The sequence below is a fragment of the Halichoerus grypus genome, chromosome 6 (genome assembly GCF_964656455.1).
Source record: "Halichoerus grypus chromosome 6, mHalGry1.hap1.1, whole genome shotgun sequence".
In the NCBI taxonomy this organism is placed as follows: domain Eukaryota; kingdom Metazoa; phylum Chordata; class Mammalia; order Carnivora; family Phocidae; genus Halichoerus; species Halichoerus grypus.
The window spans coordinates 106290685-106310623 of NC_135717.1; the positions used below are offsets into that span (position 1 = coordinate 106290685).

The window sequence follows — 19939 nt, forward strand, 5'->3', positions numbered from 1 at the left end:
TTCAAAAGTGGAATATAAACTTTTTATCTCTAATTTCAGACAAGTTGTAGAATCAGGGTCAAGGGTTTGGGTTGAGACTGGAATGGAAGGAATGTCTTGGCATCCCTCCATAGAGAAGTGAACTATAAAAAAATTAACATTTATTGACTTCGTAAATTTGAATATATCTTTTTTTCTCTCCAAGTCTCTGATAACTAGGACAATTACCACCAACAATATTATGAAGACCAAACGAGATAAGAGACATTGGAACTTTAAACAAATTCAAATTATTCAGAAAAATGGTAGCTAGCATTTATTGAGCGTTAACTCATTTAATCCACATAGCCATTCCATGAGATAGGCACTATTTTATTCCTATTTCATATAAAGGGAAACAGGTATGATAATAAGAGGCAGATCTAAGATTTGAACTAGGCAGTTCATGCCAGCACCTAAATTCTTGGTCACTACTATGCACTGCCTCAGTTATCAGCAACTGCATCTTTGCAATTGACTTGACTCTGGCCAAATATTTACCTATTAATTTCCCAGAACTTGCCCAGTGAGCATCTTGCCTATTACCCTCTCTCTTGTGGTCCCTTTCTGCTAAGATGTGAGGGAAACAAACAGTCCTGTGCTGCTGCTGCTTCTTCTTTTTTTTTTTTTTTTAAAGATTTTATTTATTTACTTGAGAGAGAGAGAGAGAGAGCGCATGCGCATGAGTGGGGAGGAGGGGCAGAGGCAGAGGGAGAAGCAGACTCCCCGCCGAACAGGAAGCCTGCAGCTGGGTTCAATCCCAGGACCCTGGGACCGTGACCTGAGCGGAAGGCAGACTCTTAACCAACTGAGCCACCCAGGCACCCCAAGTTCCATGCTTCTAATCTTGATCTTGTCTTTCCTCCAAGTCACTACAAACCTAGATATGAGTTAAATGGAGATAACTTCTGGCAGAGGCAACATAAAAGCATTTTCTTCTTATCCCAGAAAGCGTGGTTCATCTGTTTTATTTGGTGATTGTGGTATGCATTGTGGAAAGAGGAATGTCACAAGATGATAAATTCTGAGAGAGCCAGAAAGGCATATTACCTAATTCAATGAATTGTCACACTCTTTGTTAAAAAGTCCTATTTATTATAATGTTTCATTATGCTAAGAGATTTGGGGGAAAGGGTGGACAGTCAGGTTTAAAATGGCTTTCTCATCAACCTGGATTTATTCAGTGGCTACTTGGCGTTCAGCTCTATAAAAATATTTTAAAATTGCCAGTCTTTTTGAGAAGACAAGTCATATAATATAAGGGACAGATTAAAATAACACCAACGAAACTAGGAACCACTCAATATAAGTGGTAGGGACTTCTGTAACTCATTGGAATCAGTTGGATGAGAGTTCGGGCTTTCTTCAGAGGAAGAAAAGGGCAGTCTGTAGTCCTGCAAGTTTCTAAATACATTCAATAGTCTGATAAAAAGCATGGAGTAGGGTTCCATGTTGACATGAAATTCTGGTAACTTAGAGGGACTCAGTATGCAGAATTTGTGATCTGTTTCCCCCTTCATCTGCCAGTCAAAGAGGTGTGTAAAACTTTAGAGATATTTGTTCTTGGACATGGTGGTGGTGGAGTGAAGAGTTTCATGAAGACTTAAGATATCTAGAGGACTTAACCAAATTGATATTTATGATTCTGCCCTGAGATACTTATAGTGTATCTGTATAGTGTATAGAGTCATTGGAAATATAGAAACATATATTTTACAAATCTGTAGAAGTAAGTAAACCCATTTTACAGATAATAATTATAATAATGATAATGCTACTCTAGAGCAGAATCTTAGATTTCAGAACAGTCTGTGACTTTATATGAATCTGACATTGTCCTTATTAATAGTTATTAGGTATTCAAGGCCATAGATTAAAGATTACTCAGTAAATATCTTTAGTTCCCAATTATATCAGACTTTTAATATTCAAAATTATTTCTTAATAAGCAAACAGAAATAACATAATCACTGGGACAAATGTACACAGTATCATTTCAAAAAATGACCCCAGGGTCAACAATCCAGAGGGGACAATCAGTTTTTATTACTATACTGTAAGACATCCTTTGCAGATATTATTCTTCTATTTAGAAAATAAAGTTCTTTATGACTTCAAGTCGTAAAATATATCTTATGCTCCAGGAAAAGCACGGTACTGCTTAACCAAAAAGAAGTCCTAAGAATTAGATTTTTATTTCAGAGAATATTTGCATGAAAATTGGAGCTTGGCTGATTTAGAATGCATCTGTCTCATCTGCTCACTGTATACCTGAATTCTTAAACCTGATGATTGCAGCCAAACAAGAGTGTTTTAGCAACTGAGACTGTGAATGAAAAGTAACAAGCTAACAATATGGTTTCACAAACAATCAGGGTTATATTTTCATGTAAATATCTACATCAATAACAACTAAAGTAATGGAAGCCTAGAATATCCAAAACTAGAAATTAGGTCTATAATGCTCCTTTGAATGGCGAGATATTAAAGGACTATGAAAACAATTTTGTTTGGTATTTAAATGTGTTCATTCTTAACTCTGCATAATATCTACTTGGATTCATGAGAAAACAAATAACAACATTTTTATAATTTTCTATTGAATTATTTTTTTGTGAGCTGAAACAAGAAGAGAGATGAAATTTTAAAGGCAATTCAAGAAGAGTTTAATCACAAGCTGTTAGTCCTACATATTCTACATCAGTCACCTGTTTGCCCCCTTTCTCTTTTCTCATGCTCCCACATATCCGAGTGTAAGGAAAATGTTTTACAAAATTAATGCAGAGCACAAAATGAATGCAGGAAAATCTCAACTAACTTTCTTTTGGAAAGCCCAGAGCTAGCCCAAAGTATCAATTGCTACTCATATTTTATATGTTGATTTTTTTTACCTTTTTGAAGACCTCTACCTAAGTCAGCTCAGGTTCAGCATGATCATAAGTTAACAATAGTTTCTCCTAGATTAGAAAGGATATGGTGAATAGGTCCCTGAATTGATGCCACCCAAATTAGCAACAATGATGCTAACCCAAGTTAGCAACAAAACAATCCACAAATATTGGTAACAAATACTGATTATCTTAATATCTTAAGTTAAAAGTGAGTAGTTACTACAATATATTATAAAAACAAAATGGAATTGAACACCTTGCTCCAATCACTTCCGAAATATCATACTTATTTGGAAATATGGTAGAGCATTCTCTTAAAAAAAAGCTAACCTTGATAATCCCACAAATCTTCAAATGTACGAATATGACCTCCCAAATACTACTTTGGGGTTGCTTGGTTGATGGCAGCCCAAAGTGTCAGCTTATTTCATTGATCTTCTCCAACGTAATCATGGACAAAAGGCAAGAACTGATGGCTAAATTAAGAATCTCATTAGATGTGTGCAGAAGAGGAGTTCTATCAAAGGCCAAGATGTGAATATTGGGGAAGTTTAGCTGATGTGTCGACCACACTATAAGGATGTAGCTGCCAGCTACCTTTCTGTCTTCTGTCCTCAGTTAAAAATACTCAAGTCTTTTAGGTGGAACTAGGAGAAGAAGGAGCAGAAGAAAAGCAAAAAAAAAAAAAAGTTTCTGAAACCTAGGTTTCCAAAGACATGAGCTTTTACAAAAGATCACAATAGCTAATAAACAGGTTTCACAGATAAAAACTGACAATGACTTATACCATTTATTAAATTAGCAAAAGTATAAAAGGAGTGGCACAATGTTTAACAAGGTAAGGATATAGTAAACTTTCATATACAAATGAAAGTGTTAGAGGAGTGTAAATTATTATTATTACTACCCTCTCAGCAACTTAGAGATATCTAACAAATTATAAAATACACATACCATTTCATCCAACAACATTATTTCTAGGAAATGACCCTGTAGACATGCTTAATAACATGCCGAGAAGGTATGCACCAGGGTTTTACCATTGCAACCTTGTTTATAATAGGAATATAAAATGGATGCAACTAAAGTATATCTCACAGAAAATTTTTAACTAAATTATGTACATCCAAACAATGGAAAACTGTTAAAATAAGGTAGACACATAAATAATGATACAGAAATATATATACACAATATATTTAATGAGCAAAATATACATTATACAACATTATGCAGTGTGATCCCAATGTTACAAAAAAAATTGTGTGTTTCAGAACAAATAAACATGTAACTATGATTATCTCTAGGAGGTATGATTACAAAGGACGTAGCTTCATAAATTATGTTCACTTTGCCTAACTCTTCTTTTTACCATTTCACATTTTATGTTTATAATGTGAAACACAAAAGATTTTTATGTTTAAAATGTGGGAGACCTAACACTTCTTTCTCCCAAAACACTAATAAAATAAGATAAAATAAAAGTATTTTATTATTTTTGAAAAAAAAAGAAGAATACGAAATATAACCACGGTGTTTAACAGTTTTCAGAATTTTTTAAATTGTAAGAGACCAGGAATTCACAAGAGTCAGTAGCCATTTATTGAAACTGTACATAATTAATTGCCAATTATTACAATTAATTCTAATTTGAAATGAGTGCAGCTCATTATATTCTATTTTGCTATTATTCAGAAATTTTGTATAATTATGTGTCTGCTTTTTATATGATTTTCCATCACTACAGTGCATTTATCTACTTGAGGTTGAGATTTCTTAATAGCAAGGGCAGAAAGCCCAAAATGTTACAATGTCTAAACAGGTGAAAAAAAAAAAAAAACTGATAGAAAATCTATCAAGAAAAATAAAAATAATGTACTAAAATATCTGGATTAGATGTTTGTAGCTACACTTCCACCTTGGTTTTCATATTGATGTTCTCCTTTCAAATTGCTATAACATTATTTTTATACCAATAGAGATTTTTAAGAAAGATAGAACATGAAAATCTACTCTTCATTTCTTTAATCAGAACCCAAGTATCCTATGAAGTAAATATTCTGATCAATCTCCATAACTCACAGTTAATTAAAGTTTAAATCTTCATAAATATCTAATAATAAAATCCTTAGATACTCTGCATGCCAAGACATCACTTTCCGTTAGGCTATGTAAATTACTGTATTTTTTTTTAAACTGTATTTTTGACTGGCAGCAATTAGATGGTAAATATTAGATATATAAAGACTAGAAGTTAATTAAATGAGCTTCTTTTTAATTATTTTTGGGAAAAGAGAAAATTATCAATGAAAATATTACTCATGATAGAAAGAAGGAGAAAGTGGGTGAGCATAAAGGGAAAGAGGCCAATGGAGAGATGAGTAAAGTTAATTCCCATGAGGCATTTAGCTCAGGGCCTGACACATAAGTGGTCAGAAGATGTTAACTACAATTATACGCAAATTACACTGTATAGTAAGTTGATAGGTTAGAGTAAGTCTTTTGTAAGAATACAAACAATAACTTCAGAATGCTGAAAAATAAGTATCATTAAGGCCATGAAAGAGTTGGAAAATCTAGTTGAACGACATAATTTTTCATGTACACTGTAGAACGACAGAAACTCATGTGGACTACAGGAAACTGAAATTTAGATATATGAACTTATTTGCCTGCCATTATATAGCATGAGGAGTGTCATGATAAAGCCACCTCACAATATCATTAATAAAAATCAGAATTGAAATTCTTTGCTCAATTGCTTAACAAATCTTTAAGAGCAAAGACACATAAATACACATACAGAATACAATAATTATTTTGTCTGTCAATCTGCATTTCATTATCAAAAGAACAGTATATTAATAATTGTATTATACATAGTACAAATAGGTAAATGTGTAGTTGCTTTATATTTAAAAGATGATACATTTATTATAAACACCTTCATATAAAGATAATGTATTATAGGTAAATAATACTTTTATGCTCTGTTCAGATAATATGTTCATATAGAAATTAATATTAAGTCCAGTTAGATTAATTATGTAATAAAATAAAAAATGGGTTCTTATTAAAGTCTCAGGAAGACAGGATTAGACAAAGTATACCTCATAGGTTGGGGCTCCATTTATATACAGACTTCTGACAGAAAAAGGTCACTAGTATTTCTTCCAGCATAGGGAGTACTGTAAGTAGGAAGTGTGTAAGATAAAAAAAGAAATCTTGGAGGTTGTAAGCAGCAGAAAAATATGGAAGTATGATATAGTCAAGACCATCATTACTCTAGATATTGTAGAAAACACATTTGGTCTAATTAGCCTAAGAATCCTCAAAAGGAGAATGTGTACAACCAATAAAAGTGATTTATTGGTAACAGATTCTGAAAATGTCCTTTACTAATAGACTCAAATCAAAATATTACTAGATTTGCGGGGCACCTGTTAAGCGTCCAACTCTTGATTTTGGCTCAGGTCATGATCTCTGGGTTGTGAGATCAAGGCCCCCTTCAGGCTCCGCACTGGGCATGGAGCCTGCTTAGGATTCTCTCTCTCCCTTGGCCTCTCCCTCTCTTTCTCTGAAAAAAAAAATATTACTAGATTTGCACTGTTAACAAAACATACAGGGTACTTCTTTCATACACACGTTTCATATGCTCATAAAGTAAAACAAAAAACAAATAAAAACCAAAAGGAAACTTTAACATTTTAAACTTCAAATAATTATTTCAATACAAATTATAGCAAGATGTATCAAGACCTTTTAAGATTTTTTTAAAATTTTATTTTATTTTATTGTGTTATGTTAGTCACCATACATTACATCATTACTTTTTGATGTAGTGTTCCTCGATTCACTGTTTTCGTGTAACACCCAGTGCTCCATGCAGTACATGCCCTCCTTAATACCCATCACTGGGCTAACCCATCCCCCCACCCCCTCCCCTCTAGAACCCTCAGTTTGTTTCTCGGAGTCTACAGTCTCTCATGGTTCATCTCCCCCTCCGGTTCCCCCCCTTCATTTTTCCCTGTAAGATTTTATTTATTTATTTGACAGACACAGAGATAGTGAGAGCAGGAACACAAGCAGGGGGAGTGGGAGAGGGAGAAGCAGGCTTCCTGCCCAGCAGGGAGCCCAATGTGGGACTGGATCCCAGGACCCTGGGATCATGACCTGAGCCGAAGGCAGATGCTTAACAAATGAGCCACCCGGGCACCCTCAAGCCCTTTTTTTTAATCTTATAAAGAGAGTGTTAAGGAAATGTCCATTGTTTTACCATCTTTCTTTATCAACTATTACCTACAGCTATTAAGGTGTTTACTTATATAAGAATCTATTTTTTATGACAAACTCAACTTTCTATTTTCCCATCTTCTAAAGATAAAAATATGCACAGACATTGGAATACTAAGGCGAGTTGGCAATGAGGAAAAAAAAGGGGTCAGGGAGGGGTTTACAACTCTGACTCCATCTTGCAACTGCTACCATTTTGTGGAGTTCCTGGAAGAGCAGCTACTTCCTGGACTCATGATAAATGTCTTGAGGTTTAGATACCTGGGAAGTTACATTCCCTGTCCTACAATATTAAGCAAAAGAGGTCGGCTAATCACCGAGCAATCTATATTAACTGAAATTTCTCCATCATTGCAGTTTTAAGTTCTAAAAACACCACCTTGCCTTGTCTTTTTCAGACAGGGACAATGAGTTGGGTTGTCCTTCCCAATTTGCAAACATAAATAAAGATCTGTCTCCCTTTTCCTTGCTCATAGTCTCCCTTTTCCTTGTTCATAGTCTCACTTCTGAAGTTCTTCTTCAACAACTGTCAATGAGAATGGGATGTGAAGTGACCTTCTAGGTACCCCCTGTGAACCTCTGGACCTGCCGAAGCATGCACCAAAGCCCCTTGCTGCCTCTCGTCCCGTGGCTTCTATAATCCCAGGAGGTGACTAAGGTGTAGTCCTCTCACATCTCCAAACTCCCACTTTGGAAGAGGTCAGGAGACTTTTCTTTTAGGAGATTTCCTCACTTCAGAACTGGTAGTAATTCAGGGCGGGATTCTTCCAATACAGAATGGGTACCAATCTCTCAGAAAGAGCTTTTGCTAATCCCCAGTCATCTAGCACCCCAGCTGGTTTTATGTATAAAATCCATGGCCCAGGGAGCTATATGTTTTTCTCAACCTGGGTTCAAATTACTAATGAAGATTTAAAACTTTATTTGCCCCACTGGGCACCTTTGATATCCCTAAATTGATGTATTTAAGAGCAGAATTGTAAAGGCAAAGCTACCCTACTTCACAAAATCAATAGAAAGCCTATTTTAATTGGTACTTGGAAGCCTCTAAGAGAACCAATGACTTAATCATAACCTCCTTAAAAGAAAAAAAAAATCAAAAATTGAAGAAAGATTAAAACAGAACAATCTAACACCAAATCAAAAATTACCCAGTCCCTATCTTCCATTTCCAATTCCCTGTCCCCTACCACACTGCTTCCGCCCCCTCCATTGTATCCAGATCTTTCCAAACTTCCTTTTTTCTCCTCTGAAACTTCCCCCCTTCTCCCCACCCTCCACCATCAACACTCCCCAAACCAACATCATAGCACCTTTCAAAGTCGAAATTACTGGCCCTAATCCCGATAATCAGATCCTTTCTTCCACCCCTTGGTCCAAAAGAGAACTTCTAAATCTTTCCAGAAACTTTCCTAACCCCCTCTAAAATTCAGAAGAGTTTTGACTCTCAATGTCTATACTCCAGGCCCTTCTGACCTTTACCAACTGGTATGCATGCTTGTTGGACCTATACAGGCCCAATAATGGATGAATAAAGCGGGATGGGAAGATTCCCTATGGGATTTTAAACTTCCTTATAATGGGGCCCTAGAAAAAACTTCTAAAATATCTGCAAATTTAATCAAAGTGATTCCCCATACATGGCCACTTCAAATAAATTGGAAGACAATACAAAAGAGTACTAAAAAAAAAAAAAAAAAAAAGGAAGAATCTGTTTTAGAGTTTTTTGATAAATTCCAAAAATTTTTTGTCCAAAATTCTGGAATCTCTAGATTGGATGAAAGAACAACCAAATTGTGTAATTCAGTATTTCTAGAGGGCCTCCTTGATTCAATCTCAGCTCTGGTCATACAACATGACCCCAACTGACAGACCAAAAGGGCCTTAGGCCCTTGACACCACGGCTAAAAAGATTGGCAAAATCTGTTGAAGAAGAACTGAAAGAAGAGCAGATAGATTTTGAGCTGTCAAAAACAAATGACTAAGTTTATGGCTTTGTAAAAAGTAAACCCTAAATCCATGTCACAAGTTAAAACATCTAGCTCAACTTGATAAAACCTGTTTCTTTTGCAAAAAAACTAGACATTTCAAACAGGACTGCCTGAAATATGATAGGTGGCTCCAAAAGCATCCACAAATCTCAAACACAATTCCCTTATCAGATTAGGGATGCTCTGAGGACAAAAAGGAGATTTTCCCTTTCTCCGAGCAAACGCTGCAAGAGAAATTCCTGTAACAATTCAAAATGAGGACCGTTTCATTCTTATAGACACTGCAACAACTTATTCAGTCCTCAACCCCTTTCTATTTTTTAATCTCCTGCCTTGGAATAGAAATCAGGGTTACTAATCAGCCATGAAAAAGAAAAAGAAAAAGAGAAAGAAAAAGAAAAAGAAAAAGAAATGCTATTAGATCTGCCTTCTCAATCTTCAGGATTCCTCATTCTACCTATCTGCCCAAACTCCAATCAGTTCACTGCCTTCCCATTCCTAAATGCACTCCCTGATAATTATGGGTAACTTCCTCTACCAATATAGGACACATATTCTTAACTTCCCCAGTAACTGTTCAAATTGCTCCACCAAAGCCCTTATTCAATATTGAGCAGTATCCTTCAAGCCCTCTGGCCATTAAAGGAATAACTCCTCTTACTCAAGATTTTATCAACTAAGGATTGATCATCCCCATTACAAGACCTTGCAATACCCCATTTTGCCAATTAAAAAGCCCATAATAGAGGAGTTCAAGACCTTAGGGCAATTAACACTATATTCATACCCCATCACCCTACATCCTGACCCCACATCCTTCAACTACTTTTTCTGTCCTTGACCTATACAGTGCCTTTTGCAGCATCCCCTTTGACCCCCAAAGTCAATTCTTTTTGCTTTTACAAGGAACAATCAACAATACACTTGGACAGCCCTACCCCCGAGATATACCAAAAGCCGTATTTCTCTCAAACCCTCCATGCTGATGTGAAAGATTTCGATTTCCCTGGGAAATCTATATTATTACAATATATAAACAATTTTTATATTCCCCTATATTCCCCTACCCTAAAGGCCTCTCACATTGACCCTAAATACCTTCTCCAACAATTAGCCAACAAAGGAACAAAGTATCTAAAGATAAATTACAATTCTGTTCTGCCTTTGTGGAATTCCTAGGCCATCTTTTAACACCAGATGGGCTAAAAATAGAACCAGACGGAACTACTATCATCACCCAGTTCCCTCAAGCTTAGACTAAAAGACAATAATGAGTTTCCTGGGCCTTACTGGATACTGTCGCCTTTGGATTCCCAATTATTCCCTCAAAGCTCAACCCTTAAATGTCCCCCTAACTACAAAGATTCCAGACCCTATCCCATGGCTTCAAGAGACCCAAGAAGCCTTCATACCCTTAAAAAACCAGCTTATCTCTTCCCCAGTCTAGGACACCCTACTTACCAACTGCCCTTCTTCTCTTTGTCCATGAACTTTCCAACAACACCTTGGGAATCCTGACCCAAAGGCATGGAGGCCAACAATGCCCCACAGGATATTACAGTCTTCAATTAGAACCTGTGGCCAAAGGTTGGCCTCTCTGCCTCCATCCCCCAGCAGCTGCCTTTATACTCCTTACTGCCACCAAAAAAATAGTACTAACTCTCCCCATAGCTATTAGTCCCACATACAGTTAAAACTCTCTTTGATTCCCACCACACAGAACATCTATCTGCCAGTCATATCCTTGCGAGACATTTCATTCTCTTGTTGCCTGCCTCTCAATCTGCTACCTTACTTCCCTTACCCCTCAAAGATTCAACTGAACACAATTGCATCCTTATAACTCATTATTTACCCCTCAATTAGACCTTCATAAATCTCCCCTCCCAAATGCACACTTTACTGGGTTTATTGATGGATGTTACATTAAAAATGATCAAGGAAAATACAGTGCAGGATACTCTGTAGTATTCACTGAAAAAATTTTCAAAGCAGGCTCCTTGCCCTTGGCTCGTTACGCCCAATAAGCTGAATTACATATTTAACAAGTGTATGCCAATTGGCAATAAATAAAGTTCTCACCATCTATATACAGCATATACGCTTTTGGGGTTGCCCATGATTTTGGTATGCTCTGGAAACAGAGGGTTTCCAACATCCTCTGGACAATCCATAAAAATAAAACTTAAATATTAAAACTGCTTGACACCATTCTCTTTCCCTTCAGCTTAGCTTTATAAAAATTCAAGCTCATTCCAAACTTGATATCCCTGAAGCCAAGGGCAATCATGCTGACCAGGCCACCAAAAATGTGGCACTTCAAACCTCTGATTCACAAACGTCCATCTGTATGACTTTCATCCCTTAACCCTAAATTACGTAAAACAAACTCAACATAATAAGACTGAAGATGTAAGGGAGAAACAGATGAAATGAGGCTCCTAGAAGGACTTCTCCAAAACAACCTTTGGGTGGGACCAAATAAACCTGTACACCAAACAGAGCCCCAAGAGCTCTTTTTAAATTTATCCATGACATGACACATTGGAGCACACATAAAATGGTCGAATGGGTACAACAGTATTATTAGAAGCCATCTCCAACTGTTGCCCAAAAAATATTTCAAAAATGTACTATTTGCCCCTTGCACAATCCTGCAAAACCATATCACACTGCCTTAGGTCAATTTCCTCTTCCCAACAGACCTTCTGACATCTGGCAAATTGATTTCATCCAGCTTCCCCCATTTACCACATGTAATTATGTATTGGTAATGATCTGTATGTTTTCTCACTGGATCAAGACATTTCCTTTGCAGGCAAGCCACAGCTAACGCAGTGGTCAAAAACCTATTAGAAAAAAAATCACTCCCAATTGGAGTATTCCTCAACAGCTACACAGTAATCAAGAAACCCACTGTACTGGTCAAATTGTCCAAAAGATCTGCAAAATCTAACCCACCTTTTAACATTTTCATTGCACCTATCATCCTTAATCCTCAAGATTAGTTGAACACAACACACTAATGGCATAATCCAAATTCAATTGGACAAACTAACCACTGTCTTTGGTCTATGTTGGCCCAAAGCTTTGCCTCACTGTCTTTTTAAATCTAAAATCTACCCATACTGGCAAGGCTCAATTGTCTCCATTCAAAATCATCACTGGGCAGCCTATGAAACTAATTGAGGGTCACTTGCCCCCGACTTTGTTATAAGGAGAACTCTCCAGTACTGTAAGGGACTTGTGCAAATATATATGAAAAGGCCAAATTTGTTAAAGATTCACTTTACAGAGTGCTCCCAGGAGACAAAGAAAATACTCATGACCTTAAGCCTGGAGATCTAGTATACTTGAAGAGATATCAACTTTAAGATTCTTTACAGACAAAATAGAAAGGACCTTATCAGGTATTGCCAACCAACTCATGCACAGCAAAGCTACAAGGAGCTGACTCATAGATTCACATTTCTCGTTTAAAAAGGGCTTCAGAGGTCCCTCAGGAAGTTGAAAATAGAGCTACCCTACAACCCAGCAATTGCACTACTGGGTATTTACCCCAAAGATACAAATATAGTGATCTTAAGGGGCATGTGCACCCATAGTAGCAATGTCCACAATAGCCAAACTATGGAAAGAGCCTAGATGTCCACCAACAGATGAATGGATAAAGAAGATGTGGTGTGCATATATACACAATGGGTTATTATGCGGCCATCAAAAAAAAAAAAAAAAAAAAACCACGAAATCTTGCCATTTGCAACGATGTGGATGGAACTTAGAAGGTATTATGCTAAGAGAAATAAGTCAATCAGAGAAAGACAATTATCATATGATCTCACTGATACGAGGAATTTGAGAAACAAGACAGAGGATCATAGGGGAAGGGAGGGAAAAATGAAACAAGATGAAACCAGAGAGGGAGACAAACCATAAGAGACTCTTAATCTCAGGAAACAAACTGAGAGTTGCTGGAGTGGAGGGGGGTGGGAGGGATGGGAGGGCTGGGTGATGGACACTGGGGAGGGTATGTGCTATGATGAACACTGTGAATTGTGTAAGACTGACGAATCACAGACCCTTACCCCTGAAACAAATAATACATTATATGTTAAGAAAAATAAATAGAAAGAAAGAAAGAAAGAAAGAAAGAAAGAAAGAAAGAAAGAAAGAAAGAAAGAAAGAAAGAAAGAAAGAAAGAAAGAAAGAAAAAGAAAGAAAAGGGTTTCGGATCCTAAAAATGGCTGGAGAGTCACCCCCATTTTAAAGGATATCCCAAGACCCAGAATTGAAGCAGACAATATCCAATGAAGTAGCTGATACTCAAAATCCAGGCCCAAGCCAGAACCCTACTTTTACTTTAATTCTTATTTTTTCCCTTTTGTCCCATTTTCACCACCATTCTATTTCCCCCACCCAAGACTGACTTGAAGTCATTTATGACCTCTGGCTGCCTCCTTGGTTTGAGTTCTTAAATGGAGACTTCCTTAATGACCCTCAGGCTTTCGTAAGACTTGATACTCTATAGTCCCTACTCTTTGTTCTCAACTCCTATACAAATTCAAGATGAAAAACCAGTTAATAATATTCTTATTACTACGTTCTATCAAAGATGGAACGTTCTCTGATTGGAATACTAACTCCATTGTTAAGCTGTCCCAAACCATAGCCCAGGGGATCCCCCTAAAAAATTGCTGGGTATGTCATAACCCACATACATTCCAACCAAATACAAAATACTCCCTCTTAACTCCCCTCAGTTCAGTAAGATTGCCCCACAGATTAAGATCATTAAGATCATGCACAATGCCTCTGGTCAAATATAATTGCTCCTCCCCACTCCCTCAAAGGTGCCCTAACCCAATTTTCTTTAGCCTCCTTTCCTTGTTTTGAAGCTACTCCTGTCCACAATTTCTCTTCTTGCATAAGATATGTCCACCTGGGACCTAGTCTGGTTTCTACAGATGTAAATCTCACTTTTGCATTAGCTGATCAGTATAATCTATCAATTGCAATCATTCATATACCCTAATGTTACTGCCCTCTGCCAGGTCATCAAGAACAGAAGACAAATGATGAAATTTCCTATCAATACTTAGGTCCAATGAGTTCCTGGGGAATGATATATAGAAAGCCCCATCAAAGGAGTATTTATAAGAGGTTTTGCTATGATCAAACTAAATCCAAATTCTATCTTTTTTTTTTTTTAAGACTTATTTATTTGAGAGAGACAGTGGGGGGGGGGGCAGGGACAGAGGGAGAGGGAAAGAGAGAATCCTAAGCAGGCTCCATGCCCAGCACAGAGCCTAATTCGGGGCTCTATCTCAGGACTCTGAGATCACGACCAGAGCTGAAACCAAGAGTCAGACGCTTAAGCAACTGAGCTACCCAGGTGCCCCCCAAATTCCATTCTTACTGTGATCTCAATAAACCTTATGGTACAGGACCCCCATCTTCCCTCCGTACCAACTCTTCCTTTCCCATCATCAATAGCACCACTCTGAATGATAAAACAAGAGCAACTGAATCCTGGTGAGCTTCTGAAGGGTATATACTTATCAGTAGCAGCCCTCTTAATTATCTTTCCTATATGGGCAACACTTATGGAAGAATAACTAACCAAACCTTAGCCTTCAAATGTGTTAACAATGCCTGGGTCACTGGACAACATACCCTAGGATTCATATAACATAATCTGTCTATCCTACCCATAAACTCCACTGCCTCTCATAGAACCCAAAGGGCTTAAGGTATAATAATTATTAGAATTGGTCTGGCCATAGGCATGTTGGCCCCTTGGGGAAGATTTGCTTATCATAAAGCCACCCTGTGTAATCGAACAAACGTTCTAGACGAATTATCTCACAATACTGCTTTAGCCCTACAAAACTTACAATTATCCTTGGACTCCCTTGCTTCAGTAGTCCTAGACAATCAAATTGCACTCGAGTACGGGCTGGTAGAACAAGAGGGTGCCTGTGCTCTTGCTAATATTTCTTGTTGCACCTGGATAAATACTTCCTCCAAAGTAGAATTAGAAATTTAAAAAAATTTTCATACAGGCCTCTTGTTTCACAATATCAACAATCCCATCTTCAGTGAAATTTGGAATCATATTAAAAGTTATCTACCATCATCCAATCTCTTTAGTTGGTCTCCTGACAAAATAGGAAACATCCTTCAATCGGGAATACAATACTGTATTAATTTTGGGATTAAGCATCTGGTTGCTATACAAAATACTTTTTGCTTGTTTCCAGAAGTGCCTCGCTTCCTCCTCCTCTGCTCCCAAGTTAATTATGACTGAAGCTTCTGTGTCTACTGCTCTAACCCTATGCCCTTCTGCCCCCTATGGAAAGATGGGATGGACCCCAAGCAGCAGGCAAGCACTTGGGCAACAAGGGACTCTACCATAACGAGTTTGCCCACCACAACTGATCATGGCAATGTTTCATACACCAATGATCAAAAAGAGGAAATGAAGAGGAAAAGGGGCGAAGGAACAGTTGACAATTCTGACTCCACCTTGCAACTGCCATGGTTTTGTGGAGTTCAGAAAAGCACAGCCATTTCCTGGAATTGAGATCATTATCTTGAGGTGTAGACACCTGGAAAATTTCCCCCGACCCACAATACTGAGCAAAAGTCATCAACTAATCACTGAGCAAATCATACCAACTGAAATTTCTCCCTCGCTGTGGTTTTAAGTTTTAATAACACCACCTCCTCTCACCCTTTCTGGACAAGCACATCGACTGAGTTGGGTTGTCCTTCTCAGTTTGTAACCCTAAATAAAGATGTCTCCTTTTCCTTCATGCAAAGGCTCACTTCTGAAATTTTTCTTGAACAGCAAACATTTTTTCTACTTTAGTACATTTTCCTTTAACTTTATTGAAACAACCACCGTAGCTTCTGCATCCGTGTAGCAGGTGGCGGGGTGCAAGATGCCCACATGTAGCATTGATTCTCCATTTAAGCAAGTATCGTTTTGGGGTTTGTTTTTGTTTCCTTAACTAAGAGCAAACGGGTCAAGCTCTCTGTTTTTTTGGTAAACTATCTTTGTTCCTTTAGCCTTCTCATTCTTTCATCCCTTTCTTCTGCCTCATGACATTCTACCAGCAAACTGATATTAGAAAAAAAAATGGCCAAATCGTAATTAGGAAGAGGTTTACATGAGTGTTGTCTCTGGCTGCTATTATTTGTCATGAAGTTACTAACCACATTCAAATTTACCTCTCACCATTTTTGTATATTGTAAATACAGGTAATAGCACATAAATTAGAATCTGTGGATATTTTAGACGGTATAGTAATGAATGACTGTTTTCAATGTCTGGGGATGCTTGGTTATGAAAAAATAGGCACAACTAGGTTAAAAATAGAAACAAATTTGAAGAAAAAAAAAAACTGCCTATTTACTCGGGTATAAGAATCCATAATATATTACCAAGATAGGCTCTGTCTGGACTCTGAAAAATATCAAGAATGGTTACAACAACCAATTTTTTCCTGAAATATATTCCTGCCTAGAAGCATAGGGAGCAAGAAAATGACTATTCATCATCCATTTTTGCATGATGATTTTATGACAAGATACATTCTTTAATTCTGGAGCTCAAATATACATTTACAACAAGCCCTCAAGCTTTTCTTCTATTTCAAAAATAATGAAAAGTTCATATAAAAAGTCCCATATGTTAGGCAACTGAAAATACTCTCTGAAATGGCATAGAATAGCTTTATCTGCAACTATTATTGACACAATAATGTCTTTTCTCTTGGTAAAGAAAAGTTGCAATTTTCCCCAAAAGTAATAGCTCTTTGTCTTTAAGTTTATCTCCTTAAGTCTGTAACAAAAAAGCAAAAGGTCTGCCATCAAACTATAATAAAGTTGATCATTTCAGCTGCCTATTACCTAGTGGTAGCACTTGCTAGACACATTGAAAGAAATGTTTAAGCAAGGAAACAGTTTCAGAGAATGACTTACCCTCCTTTAATATAATCAAGGAATGAAACTTCTGTTTCTACTAAAAAAGAGAGTAAGGTTACCTGAAAAAGAAAAGAAAAACAAGGTAGAATTACCTACTAGTACTAACTGCAATCCCAAATGGACTTTATCCTAAGTATTAGAAAGGAACTCATATTTCATATCAGAGAGGAACATCACATTTTAAAAATCAATAACAACATTATTCTTTATTAAAATCTGCCAGGACTGATTGTTCTTACATTTAAAATGATCAGAATGAAAGGGGCCAACAAAATTAACTACCTCCTTTCTATGACCAGTATACTTCCTTTGAAGAATAGCATGAAAATTGTCCACAAGGACACTGTGTTACTTCCCATTTTAGATAAAAGGAAAGATGAAAGGAGCTGAAAAATGGTTAAAACTAAAAAATCAGAATCAGTGAGTTAAGCCTTATAAGAGGAAATGTGTGTTTTTCTCATGGTCCTGTAATGAGGCTATCTAATATTTTAAGTGTCTTGCAGTATAGAAATCTTTAAAAGGAAACTTGGAGAGACCTTAGATTTTGCTTCTCCTAAGAAAATGTAATCTTACAATAAAATCTTCAGTCTAATATAGAAGGAATGTCACAGAGATGAAAAGTACAGCATAGGTAATACAGTCAACAATATCGTAATAACATTGTATGGTGACATCTGGTGACTGCAGTTATTGTGGTGAAGGCAGAGTAATGTACAGAATTGTTAAATCAATATGTTGTACACTTGAAACTGTAACATTGTGTGTTAGTTACACTCCAATATAAAAAAAGTTACACCTGAATTCTCAAAAAAAAAAAAAAAGGAATAGGATGATTTTAATTTCAAGATACTTTCATCTTTGTACCTTCGTGTACTGATTTAGCCCAGCATCCTACAAGTTGTAAATTTTAACACACTATGAACAAATACTTTCGCATGCCATCAGTTTTAACAGTTAAGTGTAGCCTGTAAAGAGTACAGCATTTCTTACTAACTTAAACTTTTTCATACCTACTTGATTCTCTCTAGTGTGATTCCACTGAACGAGGATTTCATAAGAAAACTTCAGCTTCCCTCAGAGGCCATACAATCCCGAGGACAACCTGCAGGAAGCTGGGTGACTACTTTTTGTAAGGTATTCTCCATTACAACCATCCCCACAGCAAGTTCAGTTTCCTAGTATACACCTTCATACTAAAATCCTAAGTGAAAGAGCCTAGTCTTTAGTTCTAGTCTGTGTAAATGTTACACATTTTTTATTCGTTTATTTGACTCCTTAGTGAATAACATAACATTTGACTTACTGTTCCCGAATTAGTATATTTTTTCTTTTTTCCTTTCTTTTTGGGATTCACCACCTTGAAAAGCAGATAAAACAATTACACTGTGTTAGGTTTTATATGGAAATTTTTACAAAATGTGTAGTTCAAACGGCTGCCTTCACCCCTGATGCCTTTATTCATTTACAAATGCCTTTGGTATGACTCCTGGACAGTCCTTCAGCCAAAACTTCTCTACATAATTTACTGGTGACCATCTTCTTTGTGTGTGTGTGTGACCATCTTTTTTAAAAATGTATTTTTTCAATAATATTCTTCTCAATCACTTTATGCACTGATTATCCTCATTCATCTGGATCTTCTTGATGTGAGAGAGACTTTAACATCCTAGGTCCTAAATAATAATGATTGCTTTGTGGTAAACTATAAATAGCTAAAGAAAAGTATAGGCAAGATACACAACTTTTTTGCTATTAGGGTAAAAACACTAACATAGCAAATCACCCAAATATGTGCATGCGTAAGGGCTCTGTTACTCTATTGCTGTCAGGGGTAGTAATTTCCACCAGATACTGAGGCTATGTACTAATTAGTAAAGGTCTGGTTTCTGTACCGAATATTTAATTTTTGACCATTTATTCCATGAGGAAATATTATTGCACTCCTATATTGTACAAGACACTGAAGAATCCAGGGAATGTAAAAATGAGTAAGACCTGTCAATCTAATAGGATAAATAAAACACGTAAGTGCCTTAACAGAAAATCCTTCAGCACATCCCAATCCAAAACACACATGGAAGCATTTAGACAGGCAAAGAAAGTTAAAAGAATTTATGATAAGTATTATTTGAACTAAACTTTATTAATTTAAACTAAGGCTACAATAAAAAGGGATGGACATAACAGTCTAGAAAGAGGAAAAAGTAACTGGCCCAAGGTGGCTGGAGCAGACAGCAAATACATACTATTTCAATGAACCCGAAGGACCGCAGGTACATGGAGCCAGCAGGAGACACTCCTGTCTGCATGCCTGGGGATTCTGAAAGCTGTTTGCAAGCTTAGAGATCCCACAAGGGCCCTATACTCTGCTCCAGCCCACCAACAGTCTTATGGGTCCAGGGTCCCAGGAGGAAACAGTCCTGTGGACAATCATCTAGATCCTAAGAGGGCCTGATACTTAGTTCCAGCTCCTTCTCACCATAGTTTGTGAGCAATCCTGCTGGCATAAGGACCCACCAAGAGATACTCATTCTGTACCTCAGGAGATCATGAAATATCCTTATATTTATTTGGTCCCAGCCCCTCCGACCATGGTCAGGAAGCAATCTAGCCCACCCAGGGACCTAGTGGGGGACATACCCATCTGCACCTCCAGAACAAGTACAGACCGAAGTTTTAACTATGGTACCTGAAACAGCCATGGGACTCAGTGGCTGACCGTCTTAGGTATGGTCCAGAGACAGTCCTGCCTACTT

The 19939-nt window shown here is 37.0% G+C and overlaps 1 protein-coding gene across 3 annotated transcripts in view; it reads right to left on the bottom strand.

Annotated features, from left to right (window-relative positions):
* The window catches only part of CPNE8 (copine 8), a 224155-nt gene that overhangs the window by 49353 nt on the left and 154863 nt on the right, over positions 1 to 19939 (bottom strand). For all 3 annotated transcript variants that reach the window (XM_036082452.2, XM_078075878.1, XM_036082455.2), the window contains 2 exons: positions 18487 to 18540; positions 17181 to 17242 (listed from right to left, as the gene is read on the bottom strand). In XM_036082452.2, coding sequence (XP_035938345.1) covers positions 17181 to 17242; positions 18487 to 18540 — 116 coding nt within the window. The remainder of the gene's footprint in view (positions 1 to 17180; positions 17243 to 18486; positions 18541 to 19939) is intronic.